At 41.9% G+C, this 19,265-nt stretch overlaps 1 protein-coding gene across 1 annotated transcript in view; it reads left to right on the forward strand.

The window, feature by feature from the left end:
• The first annotated feature begins 1,063 nt into the window (after window positions 1-1,063).
• The window catches only part of LOC136863485 (zinc carboxypeptidase-like), a 60,648-nt gene continuing 42,446 nt past the window's right edge, over window positions 1,064-19,265 (forward strand). The window contains exons 1-2 of the mRNA XM_068225960.1: window positions 1,064-1,170; window positions 10,227-10,266. Of these exons, the coding sequence (XP_068082061.1) occupies window positions 1,064-1,170; window positions 10,227-10,266 (147 nt within the window). The remainder of the gene's footprint in view (window positions 1,171-10,226; window positions 10,267-19,265) is intronic.

Here is a 19,265-nt window from a genome sequence, read left to right on the forward strand (position 1 = left end):
TTCCTAGCCTTTTCTTAAATGATTGCAAAGAAATTGGAAATTTATTGAACATCTCCCTTGGTAAGTTATTCCAGTCCCTAACTCCCCTTCATATAAACGAATATTTGCCCCAATTTGTCCTGTTGATTTCCAACCTCATCTTCATGTTGTGGTATTTAGTACTTTTAAAGACACCACTCAAACTTATTCGTCTACTGATGTCCTCCCACGCCATCTCTCCACTGACAGCTCGTAACATACCACATAGGATGTAAAGGAGAGGGCGTATAAGTCTCTGGTAAGACCGCAGTTAGAGTATGGCTCCAGTGTATGGGACCCTCACCAGGGATACTTGATACGAGAGCTGGGATAAAATTCAAAGGAAAGCTGCACGATTTTTTCTGGTTGATTTCCGACAAAGGATTAGTGTTACGAAAATGTATCAAACTTTGGACTGGGAAGACTTGCGAGTAAGGTATGTTTCGAGCCGTCAGTGGAGAGTTGGCGTTGAATGACATAAGTAGACGAATAAACTTGAGTGGAGCTTTTAAAAGTAGGAAAGATCATAGTATGAATATAAAGTTGGAATTCAAGAGGAGAAATTGGGGAAAATATTCATTATAGAACAAGGAGTAAGGGATTGGAATAAATTATCAAGGAAAATGTTCGATGAATTCCCAAGTTCTTTCAAAATGTTTGAGAAAAGGCTAGGTAAACAACTGATAGGGAATCTGCAATCTGGGCGACAGCCCTAAATTCAGATTATTGATTGATTGATTGATTGATTGATTGATTGATTGATTGATTGATTGATTGATTGATTGATTGATTGATTGATTGATTGATTGATTGATTGATTGATTGATTGATTGATTGATTGATTGATTGATTGATTGATTGATTGATTGATTGATTGATTGATTGATTGATTGATTGATTGATTGATTGATTGATTGATTGAAGGACAGTGGAGAACCACGCAAGAAAAATCATAGGAGAGGTAGCGGAGATCATGGAATGCCAAGATTACGCAATATAAAACGAACTGCAGAGAGAAAAGATCAATAGCTGCAACGACAAGGCAATGTCTGTAGGAGATGATGATGATGATGATGATGATGATGATGATGATGATGATAATGATGATGATGATGATGATGATGATGATGATGATGATGATGATGATGATACGTAACTAGTCACAAGACTAATACCACACAGAACATTAATCAGACAAAACACGGGGCTGTTGATCATGACGCCCCAGATCCCTAGAACGAAGCAGCATTAACGACTTCATAATGAGCATGCCATTTTAAATACGTCAGAAGGAAGCGTGTGGTATCAGCTGGTACATAACATTTAAAGTGTTCGATCAAAGACGTATCGTTATTGCTTGACATAATGTTTTCATCGGCATTCAAGAAATTGTAGAGTATGACAGTCGGTGAAACTGGTGTAATATGCTATCTGGAGGATTCACCTATAGTTATTCATTGTCACACAGTGCCTGCTTACTTTCCTCCAGTGCAATGGAATGGAATATGTGCTCTTTTCTGGAACAACGAAGGTTCCTGTGGGTGTAATTATTTCTTGTTAGCTGTTTAAACAATAGAAAATTGCTAGGACTGGGGAGTTAGCAACAGTGACCTAACGTGAGGTACAGATCCTCTATTTGTCTGGTGTAATATTGCGAAACCTCAGAAAACCTTCCTCAGGGGTGTTGGTGGAGGGTTTCGAACCTACTATCCCTCTTGCGCTAGCTATCAGCTACACGATATTTCTCAGGTAGTCATCTCACGTGGTGGATTTGAACTCTCCTCTCTCCTCGGTTACCCTCTCGTCTCTGAGTGCATCTCACTGCAACTCTAGAACTAGGATGTAAATCCTCTATATATGGGCTAGAAATCGAATTTTGATCTGAATATCCCACTTACTTGCCTGATAAAACAACAAAAATTCAATTTCGAACAAACCGGGAGGGAATCTATTATACTAATCGCCACACCATAACGGCAGTACTGCGTCCCATTCGAAATAAATTCCATCTTCAAAACTAAGCTCTCTATTATTTTGGCCTTCCAATAACGTTTTGCTCTTAAATATCCCTTAAGCTTGTGTTTGGCCCAAGATAACTCGTAACCTTATATGGAGGTCCACCTTACCATGAGCAAGGAATGCAATAACACATACAGGAAACCTTTCTTGAAACAAGAGTGTAAGTTCGGGATCAAATCAAGTCCAGATAACAGCAAAGTAAAGTCATGGAGAAGTGGGTCGTAAAGGCTTCCGCTATGTGTAACCTCAACATTAACAAGGAATGTGCATGATATTCCCGCTTAGGACATCAATAAAACTCTCACAGTTGAAGTAGAAATTAGTGTGAAGTTCTAATTTTCGCAATCATGTCTAGTAGCAAGTAGAAAACGACAAAATATTGTCAACCACTTGCGTAAATCTTTTCGTCACTATAAACGTTTTACTGGAAAGCTAGGGGACCATGTGAGGGTCAAGGGACACGTTTCTAACCTTCATGACACATTTGTATTATGATGAATCATAACTTCAGTTATAATCAGTTAACCTCTCCCAAATATGCCCTTATGTTAAAGTAATCTTGGGCAGTATTTGTTACTTTTATCACGTTCAAAATGTGTGTTAAAAATGTACTGAAAATAGACTTCCAAGCAAGTAAAAACTGTTCATGTACTGTTTGTTTTTGGTAAGGGAAACGGTATTGTTTCCAGTACTGCGTTGCGATAGTTCATTATCATGTTCTGAAGCGAACGTACAGAAGGCCTACGGTAATGTAATTTTAGTTTTATGCATACATCTGAAGTTATTTCTTTGTTTTGTTTATCATCCGATCAACATTTTCAATATACAGAGGACTGCAAGCCAAGAGATAGATATATTGTTATTACAAATACAACTGACAATAAGATATATAAAAACCAGTTGCTTTTGCATTTATTATTATTATTACACTGACTGACAGAGCAAATGCAACACCAAGAAGGAGTGGTCAGAACTTTATGCCAATTGCAGGGTAGACTGACGTCACTGAGGTATGCTCATGATGTGAAATGCGCCGCTGTGCTGCGCACGTAGCGAACGATAAATGGGACACGGCGTTGGCGAATGGCCCACTTCGTACCGTGATTTCTCAGCCGACAGTCATTGTAGAACGTGTTGTCGTGTGCCACAAGACACGTGTATAGCTAAGAATGCCAGGCCGCCGTCAACGGAGGCATTTCCAGCAGACAGACGACTTTACGAGGGGTATGGTGATCGGGCTGAGAAGGGCAGGTTGGTCGCTTCGTCAAATCGCAGTCGATACCCATAGGCATGTGTCCACGGTGCAGCGCCTGTGGCGAAGATGGTTGGCGCAGGGACATGTGGCACGTGCGAGGGGTCCAGGCGCAGCCCGAGTGACGTCAGCACGCGAGGATCGGCGCATCCGCCGCCAAGCGGTGGCAGCCCCGCACGCCACGTCAACCGCCATTCTTCAGCATGTGCAAGACACCCTGGCTGTTCCAATATCGACCAGAACAATTTCCCGTCGATTGGTTGAAGGAGGCCTGCACTCCCGGCGTCCGCTCAGAAGACTACCATTGACTCCACAGCATATACGTGCACGCCTGGCATGGTGCCGGGCTAGAGCGACTTGGATGAGGGAATGGCGGAACGTCGTGTTTTCCGATGAGTCACGCTTCTGTTCTGTCAGTGATAGTCACCGCAGACGAGTGTGGCGTCGGCGTGGAGAAAGGTCAAATCCGACAGTAACTGTGGAGCGCCCTACCGCTAGACAACGCGGCATCATGGTTTGGGGCGCTATTGCGTATGATTCCACGTCACCTCTAGTGCGTATTCAAGGCACGTTAAATACCCACCGCTACATGCAGCATGTGCTGCGGCCGGTGGCACTCCCGTACCTTCAGGGGCTGCCCAATGCTCTGTTTCAGCAGGATAATGCCCGCCCACACACTGCTCGCATCTCCCAACAGGCTCTACGAGGTGTACAGATGCTTCCGTGGCCAGCGTACTCTCCGGATCTCTCACCAATCGAACACGTGTGGGATCTCATTGGACGCCGTTTGCAAACTCTGCCCCAGCCTCGTACGGACGACCAACTGTGGCAAATGGTTGACAGAGAATGGAGAACCATCCCTCAGGACACCATCCGCACTCTTATTGACTCTGTACCTCGACGTGTTTCTGCGTGCATCGCCGCTCGCGGTGGTCCTACATCCTACTGAGTCGATGCCGTGCGCATTGTGTAACCTGCATATCGGTTTGAAATAAACATCAATTATTCTTCCGTGCCGACTCTGTTTTTTCCCCAACTTTCATCCCTTTCGAACCACTCCTCCTTGGTGTTGCATTTGCTCTGTCAGTCAGTGTATTATTATTATTATTATTATTATTATTATTATTATTATTATTATTATTATTACTATTGTTATTATTATCATTAAAGTAAACAAAAAATAGCAACATGAAATATAGATTTAAGTATTCAATTCAGTTTCTTTATAGACTGTTCCGTCTCGAAACAAATTTGTCATACTATATTTATTTTTGTGAAACCCGAAGAGAAATAGTATAAAAACAGTAGTAACTCTAAAATGCAGTAAAAAAAATCCTTAAAACTGTTTTCTAAAACAAAGTGTATTTAATTCGAGTTCAATTTATTATATGAATGAAAGGGTAAAATATAAAAACGGAAAGAAATTCGTTATTAGGCATAAAATGAGATATTTCATTTATTATAGTTAGCTCTTCAGGTACATAAAATGCTATCACCCAGGCCTCAGGGTGAGAAAGTTTGTACAACCCTGTTCACGTTTAGAGAGAGTGCGAAATCTAGCACTTCTCATACTGACTATTCCTGGAGAAAATTCCATCACGATCCTATCTGGGAAATTCATGTACTTGCCTTGTAAGTGGTATAATGTGATCAGCTCTATGCCCGGCCACGTTAGTCATCAGGATCAGGATTTGTTTCTTACGAGTTGATTTATGTCGCACCGACACAGACAGGTCTTATGGCGGCGATGGGATAGGAAAGGGCTAGGAATGGGAAGGAAGCAGCCGTACAGCTCCAGCATTTGCCTGGTGTGAACAAGGGAAACCACGGAAAACCACCTTCAAGACTACCGACAGTGGGGTTCGAATCCACTATATCCCGAACTCAAGCTCACAGCTGCGCGCCCCTAACCGCATGGCCAACTCGCTCGGTCTCTCAAGGAATGCTTTTTTCTTGCTAGGGGCTTTACGTCGCGCCGACACAGATAGGTCTTATGGCGACGATGGGATAGGAAAGGCCTAGGAGTAGGAAGGAAGCGGCCGTGGCCTTAATTAAGGTACAGCCCCAGCATTTGCCTGGTGTGAAAATGGGAAACCACGGAAAACCATTTTCAGGGCTGCCGATAGTGGGATTCGAACCTACTATCTCCCGGATGCAAGCTCACAGCCGCGCGCCTCTACGCGCACGGCCAACTCGCCCGGTCTCAAGGAATGAACCTGGCACTCATTTCCGGTGCGGTCTAAGTGAAACACAAGGGCATTTGCATCTCCAGATACAGATAGGTGATTTTATTTCTGTTTGATGTAATTTGAGGAATGTTATTCACTTGATTGAACGAAATACTCGTGTGTCATGTTATGCCTAATTACGTTTTAACGTTTTTCTTTCGATTTTTATATCTTAACCTTTCATTCATATAACAAAATTACTCGACCACAGTTGATTCGTCAATGCTAAAAGGCATAGCTTCTACCTAATCAAACGAAACTCACTATGTTATTTTATGCCTTGCAATAAATCGACCTATTTGCTTGAATTTTTGCTCATACTGTGCCAAGTGACAACCAGACTGCTTGAAGAATGACATCCGAAAAATTAGAGATAATGAACAAATGTAGCGGTAGTTTCTGCTGATACGTAATGAAGCCCGCATGTGATATCGGTATTAAAATTTGCGAGCCTGGCTGGTGCTTGCTTAACAAGCTAATTAGCTGATGACCCTATTTGGTATTGGGAATATATAAGAAGGATGTTCACCTGTGCCAGTTCAGATCTCGTGATATTTCATACCTGAGGTAAGTGTTTACAGTTGGTTCAGTTCACAGATATTGACAAATAACAAGGTATCGGTAGAACAAGGTATCGATAGAATTATCCACTACGTGTTAATATGACCCCTCAGATATAGGGGCATATATTGTATTGTACTGGAGTATTGTGTAGAAGTATGCATTATGAATATGGGTTTCATAACAAAATGAAAATGATCATCATAATATAAAGTTACTTACAAGTATGATCTGAATTTAGCTTCCGTTTATCAGGCGAGTTGGCCGTGCGGATAGGGGCGCGCAGCTGTAAGCTTGAATCCGGGAGATTGCTGGTTCCAACCCCACCGGCGGCAGCCCTGAATATGGTTTTCCCTGGCTTCCCATTTTCGCACCAGGCAAATGCTGGGGCTGCTTCCTTCACTCTACTAGCCTTTTCCTACCCCATCGTCGCTATAAAACCTATCCGTGTCGGTCGGACGTAAAGCAAATTGAAAAAAAAAGGAAGAAAAAATTTCCGTTTAACTAATATCTAAGTAGTCTTCAAAGAATAGCTGGAAGTGCAATGTATGAAAATGAAAATCCTCGGCCTGTTTCCAGTCATTCGACTGGCTCACGAATGGAATGAATGAACCCCCATCTAACGGCGAGGATACGAATTGTGCCGACTGTCGAAGCCTGTTGCACTCCTCTGCGGCAACGATTAACGATTGACCGATGACACTAAGTTATATTGGAGAATGTTCCTGGAATGAAAGACGACAGGGAAAACCGCAGTACCCGGAAAAAGACCTGCCCCGCCCCCGCTTTGTCCAGCACAAATTTCACATGCACTGACCTGGATTTGAACCACGGAACTCAGCAGTAACAGGCCGGCGCGCTTTCCCCTGAGCCACGGAGGCTCCCTGCGGCCCGTATACTTCAAAACGTAGTTCTTACATGCGTTACGTTGTATTATGTTTAGTTTTCTCATAAGCCCAGTTAAAATCTGTGGTCGGCATTACTTGTAAAATGATTGGGGTGTGTAGACGTGCAGTGCGAGCCTCAGTCGAGTTGCCGGTTATTCGCTGTGCCCTGTCTGGGCGAGTGGATGATGCAATAGCCGCCTAGCTAGTCTTCCGTACAGCGTACACGTGACTGCTTCTTGTACAGCAGTAATTTATTGATTTAGTGCGCTTCATGGCTTCTTAAATAAGTGTTGAACAGCTTATTCGCGTACTGTAGATTTTTGAATTCAATTCGAAACTAAATTTTGAAGATTCATGAAGCTGAATCGCACAGAGTGGCCCGGAATATCATCACACGCTACAATGCTTGTCTACAGGCTGAGGGGGATCATTTTGAACGTTTGATTTAATGGAGTAAGTTTCATTCTCTGTTTTTAAATATGTTTATTCATTCATCGAAGGCAATGGGACTTTTAACGGGCGCATGGGAACAGTGTGGTGGCGACCGTGCTCTTGTTGACCGACACATGGCATACAGGAAGGTCGGCAACACTTGGAGGACTCACCCTGTATGTAGGAATTCGGACGTGCCCCTGGCAAGTGAGCGTACAGAACATGTAGCACTGATGGAAGGTTCAGCTTTTCAAGACAGTCAGCGTAGCTCAGGTTGGCCTTTCACCTGACCACGCACTTGGGTGCTGGTTCATGTCCATCCTTGGGCATGTTGTCGTTATTGATACGCTTAACATAAAATTGATTGTTTGGGACGATGACCTTAGATGTTAGATGTTAAACAACAAGCATCATCACAAGCAAAATAGATTGTTCCTCGTTCCATGATAACGTGCTAGACAAACTGATGGTTGGGTACCTGGAGAAGTAAGCATTTGAAATCCTCAACCCAACTGCCACAAGAATATTTAGTACGAAAGCAGTTTAACGCTGACACATGTGCCGACATTAGCATATAATATTTCCACGTGCAAAGCTCTGCAATTTATAAACACTGGACTGAAGGCTGGCGATTATGTTGATCTTACATACGGTATACACACTCCCATACATAGAGGGTGTAGGAAAAATGCCATACAATGATCACTGTCAGTGATAAAGGGGATCAGAAAATCAAAAGGGGGATATGAATCAACACACTAACTCGGAAATTTCATCCACAGTCAACTGGATGAAAGAAGGGCTATTTATTTATGTATTTATTTATTTATTTATTTATTTATTTATTTATTTATTTATTTATTTATTTATTTATTTATTTATTTATTTATTTATTTATTTATTTATTTATTTATTTGCTACACACCTAGAGATCAGGTGGGAGCCTGTGCGGTCGTTCTGTTTGATCTCAGTTCGATTATTACTTTTGAATGACGTTGTGAGTGAAGGGAATAAAGTATTTTATTTATACAAAAAGTGGACATTAGTGGTATAGTGGTTAGTGTGTTTAGCTGCCACTCCCAAAAGCCCGGGTTCGTTTCCCGGCTCTGCCACGAAATTTGAAAGGTTGTACGAGGGCTAGAACTGGATCCACTCAGCTTGGGAGGTCAACTGATTTGAGCGGGGTTCGATTCCCACCTCAGCCATCCTCGAAGTGGTTTTTCACGCTTTCCCACTTCTCCTTCAGGCAAATGCCGGGGTGGTACCTAACTTAAGGCCACGGCCGCTTCCTTCCCTCTTCCTCGTCTACCCCTTCCAATCTTCGCATCTCCTCACACGGCCCTAGTTCAGCATAGCAGGTGAGGCCGCCTGGATGAGGTACTGGTCCTCCATCCCAGTTGTATACCTCCGACCCAAAGTCTCATTCTCCAGGACTCTGCCCTTGAGGCTGTAGAGGTGGGCTCCTTCGCTGAGTCCGAGGGTAAAACTAACCCTGGATGGTAAACGGATTAAGAAAGAAAGAAGAAAAATCGACATCGGGTTGCTGACGGATCTTGGGGTTTCATGACAACAAGACACCAAAAAAGTGGGTTTACTCATCCTCATTTCAATTGTACCGATACACTTTATCGGAAAATATTTTTTTCATAGCTGTAAGCCGGATTTCGGGAGAGGATGAAGTTGAATTTCACCATCGGAAGTCTTGAATATACCTTTCACGGTTTTCCATTTTTATACCTAGCAAATGCCGTGCCTGTACCTTTGTTAAGGTCGCTACTGCACTAGTCCTGACCTTTTCTCTTAACAAGAGCGCCAAAATACAGAGTCAGTGTAACATTAAACCACTAAAGGTGCGTACACACTTGCCGCTCGTGGAAAACTAAAATGTCCGAGCGGCTCGCGAGCACTTCTTGAGCCATTTGCGCGCGAGCAGGATCAGTCTGAGCCTTGTTTCCATCAAAATATGTTTTCTGAGCAAGAAACTCCGCTTTTCCATTAGTGCGACTACTTTTTTCTTTGCTCCTTTCACTCCGGTGTGACCCCAAGAAAGAAATATGTTTTTCTTACATTCATCCGCGAGTCGTCCAATTGTTGTACCAATATCCCCACCATGCATCCTCTTTCACATTATTTTAAAAGTGATCCCCATTTTTTTGAGTCCCATAAAACAGAACGTGTCCGATAAATGTCTATTAGCGTAGGCACATCTTCATCCGACCAGGCCGCCATGCTCGCGGTATGCTCACTGTAGCCGTACACACTTGCGAGCACGTTCCTTGGCCGTCCACACTGAGCGCGAACATCCCTTTGTGCTCGCCTAGAAAACCGACTCCAATCGGCTCGCAGTGAGCGGCTCACAACATGCTCGCTTTACGCTCAGTACACCATACACACTTGCGAGCATGGTAGTGTGAGCGGCTCACGAGCCGCTCGGCTCACAACATGCTCGCTTTACGCTCAGTACACCATACACACTTGCGAGCATGGTAGTGTGAGCGGCTCACGAGCCGCTCGGCTCACAACATGCTCGCCGTACATACTTGCGAGCATGGTAGTGTGAGCGGCTCACGAGCCGCTCGGCTCGCAAGATGCTCGCTTTACGCACAGTACACCATACACACTTGCGAGCATGGTAGTGTGAGCGGCTCACGAGCCGCTCGGCTCACAACATGCTCGCTTTACGCTCAGTACACCATACACACTTGCGAGCATGGTAGTGTGAGCGGCTCACGAGCCGCTCGGCTCGCAAGTGTGTACGCACCTTATTATTATACACTTTTCTGATAAGAATATGTTTACTTTTTTATATTGCGGTATTGTTTAACACAGGTATTTTTGCAATGTAAAGAATACTTCTAGGGGCACACAGGTAAATTACTCCCTTCTGAAGCTCCTCCGTCGTTTATTATAAGGATCTGAACTTGTATGCTCAGAAAAATTCCAAGAAAAGACGTGCAAATAGATTTGTGGAGCTAGACATGGTCATATTGACTGCCCGCTCTCTCAGATATTCGAAACTGAACTTGACATTTCAAATTTCTATTTTTAGACGAGAAACCTAATTAAAATCTTGGAGAATGCAGTTGTGATTTGAAAAAGAAATGGTGCCTTGATTTGGCCAAAGATGCCATACGTGCTGGAAACTCTTCTCATTTGCTGTATTCAGAATGGTTAGAGAACAAAGTTTAACAGTATGGAAGCATTAATGTCGCTAAAAATTATACTTCGCTTCTAATTGAAATTCTTCGACCTACTTTCACCAAGTCGTTCTCTAGCTTGTTTCTGTATTATGCTATTCTCAGGGAGTCCTTTGTTTCGCTTCAGTGTAATTAGCTAAATTCCTTACCAAATAAATCAAACTCTTTCAAGCCTAAGATCACTTCGTGTTTCATTTTGAAATGTATTTGAGTTTCACTTCCTCGTGCTCTCTCAAGCCAAGATGTAAAATATTTGCCTGATGCACTTGGATGGGCTAAAGTTCGATTTTCTACCCATTAGCCGAAAAGTTCATATAAAAGACCAACTACACTCGACAAACACTCAGTCGGTTCACTCGCTTTCTATGGATGTTAACAGGCAGTTAATTATCGGGAGCGATGGCGGGTGGGCGTGGAGTTGACTACTCTTTCACACTTAATTCTAAGATTACAAATGCTGAAAATCTTTGCTCAATTCTTAAGTTCCGACAATGAAGAGATTAATGTTAACAAACGGCTGGAGGAGGAAGTCGAATAAATTGCAAATTAGCAAGGATGTAAGGTACTTCTGAAACAAGCTGCACTGGATTTGGACACCCTTCTCAGAGGAGAATATTAAATTAATATGGCATAAAATTCGATCCAAGGCCTAAGCTCAACAGAGAATCTATAATTTTGATAGGTCTCTTAGAAGCAAAGAAGATAGGTGTCAACTTATGTCAAACAAAGCTTATGATATAGGCATATAGACCACACTAAGGGGATATAAGAGAGAACAACATGAATCCTTTGTCCCGGGAGATGGAAATTTGTACTTCAAACAATCATTCGCACGCGATCATACCCACATGTTTTAAATATACGGGATATGTCGAATACCCATTACAGTACTCCCTGTACCCTTAACAATCTGCAAGACACGCTGCAAGTCTCGAGCTAAAACATTTTTATTGGGGACGAATAACACCCAAAGGCATGGAGTTCGTGCGCATTCCATCTGGTAGCATAGCTGGGCAAGTGTTGTCACCTACATCGAAAACAGCGCCTTATTACCTGCAGTCTAGCAGCACATGTGCTTAGTGTGAGGGAGTGATTGACCTGATGGTGATCGTACTGATCATGGAGTTTCACAAAGACCTAGGACAGTTCGGTGGGTAACAAGAGCGGTATGCTGGAAAGGATGCTCCTTTTTATTTAGCTCACCTTTCTTTTGTCGCAGAAATAGCATGAAGATGAGGCTGGACGATGTTTTGAATGTACCCATATTGCAACGTTCCGTGCATAAACGCCAGAGGTGAATGGTCATTGTAGGCTATATATACTAACGTCAGGATTCCACGCTTGGATTCTGAGTGTAGCTGCCGTAAACACTGCAGAATTTGCCTCCCGTCAGATCGAAAAAACCATCATTACTATAGACGCGGATTCTACTCTCGTCACTGAACATCGTGGTACATAACTATTCTTCCCTCCAGGTTCTCCTTTCTCGACACCACTGGAGGTAGAACACGCGATGATGGGGCGTGAGAGGAACCAGCAATCGTGAGGAGGCTTCAAGCAAATTTTGTGGATGATTTTAGCCAACTTCGCGACTGCAACATTATCTGTAATCAACGCTGTAGTCGCTGTGGGGTTACCTATGTCCACTCATAAAACGTGACACGACGGTCTTGCCATTCTTCATATGTTCTTCTGTTCTGAATCAGATGTACGGGTTCTGCACCTTCCTCTGGCCAACAAAGCACTGTTGAGAACTCTCGTCCAATGTGTTATTCATTGCTCTGGTATGATCTTCCGGCCTCATGGAGACCATTATACGGGGTCAATTAATACCATTAACCGCGCAAACGGCGCAGACTTTCGCCGTGATGGTATGCCAACAACGATCTGCACAGCTTCAGAACACATTACAGCGCTGGAAACTACAGACTACTCTTCCGCCACAGTTTCGTATCTGCTGATATGCCTCAGGTATTCGAAGGTCAGAACTCGATTCCTCATTCCTCCTCTGTACTGTGCTTTTGACATTTTCAGGAGCTTTCCCTCTAATGGCGTCACGTGCTAATATGTCTTCATCAATGATTTCCTTATCTGTTCTTTTTCCATTTTCCTTTATTGTTAAAAGTAAGTCATTTATATTATCCTTAGAGAAAAGTGTTATATATTATGTACATTGATGGAAAAAAGAAACTTGTTCAATACAAACATGATACTTAAGATGATTGTCGTTTCAGATTCAACGATGCTTCTGTATCTGGTGTTGCTCACATTCCTAACTGCGGAAGGAGGTACGAAAAAGTTAAACTTCCGCAATTACAAAGTTTTCCGTACGCTTCCCATTGATGATACTCAGCTTCTCCTACTTCAAAATCTCGCAGGGGAATCCCATGGGGTGAGTAATGTTATAATCTCTTAGAACATCTTATTGACGTTAAACTAACGTCACTTACATCTCGCTTATACTTATCACCATTAAGAACAATAAGAAAATGCTCTTTGTAGAAACGAACAATAGGTATTGTAATTCCCTTAAGGTATCACTTGAAAATGGTATTTGATTGCATATTTCACCTACCTCATGTCACAAACATGTGCATCAGCGTAATATCGAGGAACGCCAGGGAATGCGATACATGAAACTTCCGTCATCACGTTGCTGTACGTATCTTTATTGTTTTTGCAGACACCTGAATGTTGTCCCACACGTGTTCCCTCACGTGTTGATTTATGTGATTTATGTGACTCAGTTATTCCTACATATCACTGGTTCCTTTTATCCTAAAATGAATGAAATCAACGGTTTAACGGTCAAGATTTGCTTTTGCGGTCAGGGCATTAATTTTAAATCTTTTATGCATTTTACATTTTTATACACAAAGTTTGCTCAGGACGACCAACAAAGCTACTCTCTAGGCTAGGAGGTCCGACGGAGTCCCACTACGCTAGAGAAGTCATGGTAGAACCGTCGTGGAGCGAAAAATAAATATTTATTACTTTTGAAAGAAAGAAGACAGTTATCGAAGAGTATGATGGCAGATTACATTTGGGAACTTCCTTGCGAAGTCAACTGGAATACAAAAGAAAATCGAAGCCACGTAAATCTGTTTGCTGTTACAGTCATAGCGGCGTTTAATATCTTCCAAATGATGTTCTCTTATTTTTTTGTTCTCTGTTTTTAATCCAACCTTATTTTTATGTCAATTTTACTAACAGTTGTCAAATATGTTGCTTTAAACACTTGTGCAATAAGAGTTCTAAAAATAAAAACTATAACTTCGTATTTTAATGAGAAAGGCTAGTCTGGTCCACTATTTGAAAGTGCCAATATTCCCTAGAGAGAATATATTGGTATTTGTTAACTGAAACGTATTTTACCCATCCATTTGAATTTGAAGTTTGACTTTGTTTCCAGTAGTGGCTGCTGAGCGGGGGAGGGGGGAATGGAGGAGGGGCACTACTTTTTCACACATTTCCATTCTTATTTATTATTTAGCGTATGATGCTAGAGTTGGCAATCGACTATGTACAAGTTCTCAACAGGCACAAAAATTTGACTCTATATACATAAAATGTATATGTATACAAACTCCACTTTTAAAAGTCCATGCGGGGGTCCTTCAGTCTCATAGAGATGAATGTCAAGCCCTTCCAGCCAAAAGAGTGCCTCAGGGGTCACTCGATGAATGTCCTCGACGGAACCAGCAAACGTTCGTAGAGGGCAATCCTTCAGAATGTGCAGGACGGTTTGCACTTCAGCACCACAGTTACAAGCTGGAGTGTCTTTCCACCCCCACTGATTCAGAGCAGAAGCACTTCTTCCGGCTCTGCAGCGTATCCTGTTGAGTGTGGTCCAGGTGGAGCGAGGAAGATTGAACCCAGGCAATTTTGTAGTTGGATTCCTGATGTTGATATTTCCGTGAGGGTGTGATTGAGACCATTCGTGTTTCCATATTTCATCAGGCTTGAAATGTGAATTAACTAATTCCTTTGCCGTCTTCCATGCAGGTTTCCGTGATTTGAGTCTCATTACTGCATTTTCATCTGTATCCTGATGTATTGGGAGGTAACTGTTCTTCGCTATCATGGTCCACAGTCTAACAAGGGCGCTTTGCCGTCTGATGTTAGGAGGCTGAATGTTGCTGAGTAACGTAACCGTTGAATAGGGGTAGAGCGCAGGATATAATTCTCATTGTGTGGTGTAGTTGGACATCAACCAGACTGGTGTGGGAGCTATTGAGCCATACAGAGGAGCAATATTCAGCTGGTGAATATACTATTTCTGGAGCAGTTGTTCGTAGTGTGCGCGCTTCTGCGCCCCATGAAGTACCAGCTAGTCTATCCAGCAAGTTGTTACGGCTTTTAAACTTAGCATCCAGTTTCTCAAGATGGCATTGATAGGTTAAGGACCTGTCTAAATTTACACCCAGATATGTTGGGTTGTATTACACTGCAGTGTATGGTTTCCGAACCTGATCGTAGGTTGATAGTTTGCCAGCCTGTTGTTTAGATGGAAAGTAGCTACATCTGTCTTTAGTGGACTAGGTTTCAGGCGCCATTTTTAGAAATAATCACCCATTTGTCAAGGTTTGGGATAGAATGTATTCTGCCTTATTGAAGTCTGTTCCTTGTATGGTGAGGTTGATATCACCTGCACAGATGAACTTGCGGGATACGGTTTCTGGGAGATCATGGATGTATATGATGAAGAGAACGGGAAGCAAGACTGATCCCTGTGATAATCCATTATTAAGTTTATGGAATCTGCTGCGGGTATGTTCTGTTTTAATTTGGAAAAATCTGTTACTGAGTATAATTTTTATCAGGGTGGAAATTTTAAGACATGGTATAGCCCCGATGAGTTTCAGGAGGAGGCCTTCTTTCCAAACGGTGTCATAAGCAGCTGTGAGATCAAGGAACAAAGAGAGATTTTTATTTTCCTCTCGAATCCTGTTTCAAGGAAGGAAGTCAAAGCAAGCAACTGCTCACCGCAGTCTCGACCATGCCAGAAACAGGCTTTCTCAAGTGGAATAAGGTGTTCAATTGCAGGAGATATTCTATTGAGGATCAGTTTTTCTAGAAGCTTATACGGTATATAACACTTCGTAGAGCTATGGATCTATAGCTTTGAGGTTATTTGAGATCCTTGCCTAGCTTCAAATAGCGATCATTTTAGCTGTTTTGAAGGCAAGCGGCCCAATTGCAGAACACCACTGGAAAAAGAAGCAAGCCAACGTTTGGTTGCTGGATCACAGTTCTTTATAAGTTCTTGGTATACGCCATCAAGTCCTGCAGCTTTACCATTCCTGAGTCTGCCGAAACTTTTTGTACCTTTTCTGAAGAAAATGGACTTGTATAGAATACTGGTCATTTGGCTGGGTGTTTTGTTTTTTTCTATCTTAGTTCCGATTTAACCTGCTTGGTGAATTTCTTATGACGTGAAATCCGCGATGTTGAGACGAGGTGATTATCTATGCTTTCCACATTAATTGAGGAGTGATTTCTTGACGGTGTGGAAGTTGGATCGAGCTTGCGGATGAGAGACCATGCTTTTCTGCTGGAATGTGTGAAGTTAAGATCCCTTAAAGTTGTTACCCACTTCTCCCTTCTAGCATTATCTAGGGATTTCAGGAGTTCGATTGCTTTCTCTTGACTACATTCTTCCTCATATTCAGCGGACAAGCGACTGGTTTCCTCATTCCAACCTGGAATATAATCCTCCGAACATTTTATTAGACCAACAAACCTACCGTAATTTTCTGAAGTTGGAGCTATCCATCTAATATTGGCATCGTGTGCAATGCATAAGCATTCCAATCAGCGTTTTGAAAGTTCCAGCGAGGTTTAAGTATAGGCCTAATGACAGGTATCTGCAGGACAATTTTGCAAATTATGGGTCTATGTTGACTACGAGGGAAATTTTTCAGTGCCTGCCTGTATACTGGGGAAGTTGCCATGGGATTGGAAGAAACGAAACAGAGATCGGGTAAATAGTCATTATTCCAACGGCCAGAGTGGAATGTCCCTATGTCCTTTGCATCGTAGACTAGCTTAAGGTCTCTCTTGTCCATCCATTCAAGCAGTCTGTCACCATTCTCATCACACTCATCGTATCCCCATAAACTGTGGTGGCTGTTGAAGTCTCCAATGATTATGTTATTTTCTGTAGGTACCAGCATGATGGGATCTGGCCAATTGGCTGTAACATTCTGCACTTGTATAGATGAGGAGATTAAAGTTTAATTTACAAGATTTTCAAGTAACTTTCATCATAGTTCACTATATCTTTCCAGACCAAAGTGACAATGACATATTTAGGATGATTTATTACTGTTGCTAATTGGTATCCAGGAATTTTACCCCTACAGTTCAGCTGAAGGTCATCTTCTGTATGAGTTTCCTGAAGCACAGCTACATCCACGGAGTGAACTAGAAGGATTTTGGATAATTATTCACTTTTGCCTTACTGATTCCTTCGATGTTAAGTTGTCAGACTTTTAACTGAGAGCCGAAGGTTCGGGTATGGGAATGCGAGTCCTCAGAAGTACTGTTCACATTATTATTCTTACTAAAGTAAACAAATGCATACTCTCGTTTTCTTAACCTAATCGTTATGTCAGTTAATCGACTACTGATAAGCAGAATCCAGTTTAGTCACCATACTATATTCCATAGATGAATTAATATGTTAGAAGGATCTTTTGTGATTTTCATTTTTTCTTTCAAGTGTATGTGATCTGTTACTCCAGCTTTCGTCCAAGTCAAGTTCGAATAACATGTATGCAAAACAGAAAAACTCATTATTTGACTCCCAGCCATACAAGCATCCGTGTTCTCTATACACCTCTTGCTGAGATTTACGCCTATATTCGCGTCCTTTATTTTGCCTCACTTGTTCTCGCATTTAAATCATCTGCTGTATCCGCACACTGTATACGACATATTTAATTTTCACTACACCACACTAAATATTATGTAACAGGATATTGACTAATTTAATTAGCCAGCATAATACGTTTCTCAGACGACAAATTTGCAACTCTCGCATTTTAAACACATATTGGACTCGGCACGATAATCCTTCGTGTATTTCCGTTAGCAGGGACTAACTTCATCAGTTGCCAAATCTCCCACTCTGCACGTGTTGAGAAGTACAGTCTAACCTTGATATCTCGAAACTCCGTTACCCGATTTTTCAGTATCTCGCACTAACTTTAATTTCCTGCCCGTTTGTCCTATTCTTCACGTGTATTTATTTCTCTATTACTCGAAATTCGGTTACACAAATTTCTCGATTTCTCGAAGCAAACGTTTCCTTCCTTGAAGCAAAAAATACTGTGTAACTAGAATTTTATACAACATTGACTGTGCAATGCAGCTTTTGTAGTTTGTGAGGAACAGTTAACAAGTAAAGAAAGGGGTAACAGTGAAGCTGGGAGCTAATATGACGGGAATCGAAAAACAAACTTCTAATGATCGGAAAATCGGCGAAACCTCGTTGTTTTTCGGGTGTGAATTCATTACCGGTCACGTACCGTACGAAAGCAACTCCGGAAGTCGTGGATAACAAGCTCCATTTACGAATCTTGACTACATGGTTTCGAACCTACTGTACATACAGAGTCAGTCGCATATAAATGACAGTGTTTCTCACAGCAATAAATGTTGTTGAGGAGTCCGTGGAATAAAATAAGGTGAACTGTAAAACCAGAAGAGAAAAACGGACTTTTTCAAAGGTGTTAACGGAGGAATGTTTCTTGTTTCACTACTGTATGTACTGTATTCCATCTTCTAAAAAGTGATGTCGTAAAATACGAATTTGCTAGTATAGTTTTAAATACTGTAAAAATGTTGTATTCAGTATAAGCTCGTAGATACATATGATTCAATTATGCGCCATATATCTGCTCAAAACCGGTATTCTTTATATCTCGAAATTTCGATAACTCGAAATAAAATTTAGCTCCCGAGGTGATTCGAGATATCGAGTTTCCACTGTAGTAGGCAGTATTCTCTATACCTCGAAATTTCGATAACTCGAAGTAAAATTTATCTCCAGAGGTGATTCGAGATATCGAGTTTCCACTGTAGTAGGCAGTATTCTCTATATCTCGAAATTTCGATAACTCGAAATAAAATTTATCTCCAGAGGTGATTCGAGATATCGAGGTTCCACTGTAGTAGGCCGTATTCTCTATATCTCGAAATTTCGATAACTCGAAATAAAAATTATCTCCAGAGGTGATTCGAGATATCGAGTTTCCACTGTAGTAGGCCGTATTCTCTATATCTCGAAATTTCGATAACTCGAAATAAAATTTATCTCCAGAGGTGATTCGAGATATCGAGGTTCCACTGTAGTAGGCCGTATTCTCTATATCTCGAAATTTCGATAACTCGAAATAAAATTTATCTCCAGAGGTGATTCGAGATATCGAGGTTCCACTGTAGTAGGCCGTATTCTCTATATCTCGAAATTTCGATAACTCGAAATAAAAATTATCTCCAGGGGTGATTCGAGATATCGAGTTTCCACTGTAGTAGGCAGTATTCTCTATATCTCGAAATTTGGATAACTCGAAATAAAATTTATCTCCAGAGGTGATTCGAGATATCGCGGTTCCACTGTAGTAGGCCGTATTCTCTATATCTCGAAATTTCGATAACTCGAAAT

This window comes from Anabrus simplex, chromosome 2, assembly GCF_040414725.1.
Source record: "Anabrus simplex isolate iqAnaSimp1 chromosome 2, ASM4041472v1, whole genome shotgun sequence".
Lineage (NCBI taxonomy): Eukaryota > Metazoa > Arthropoda > Insecta > Orthoptera > Tettigoniidae > Anabrus > Anabrus simplex.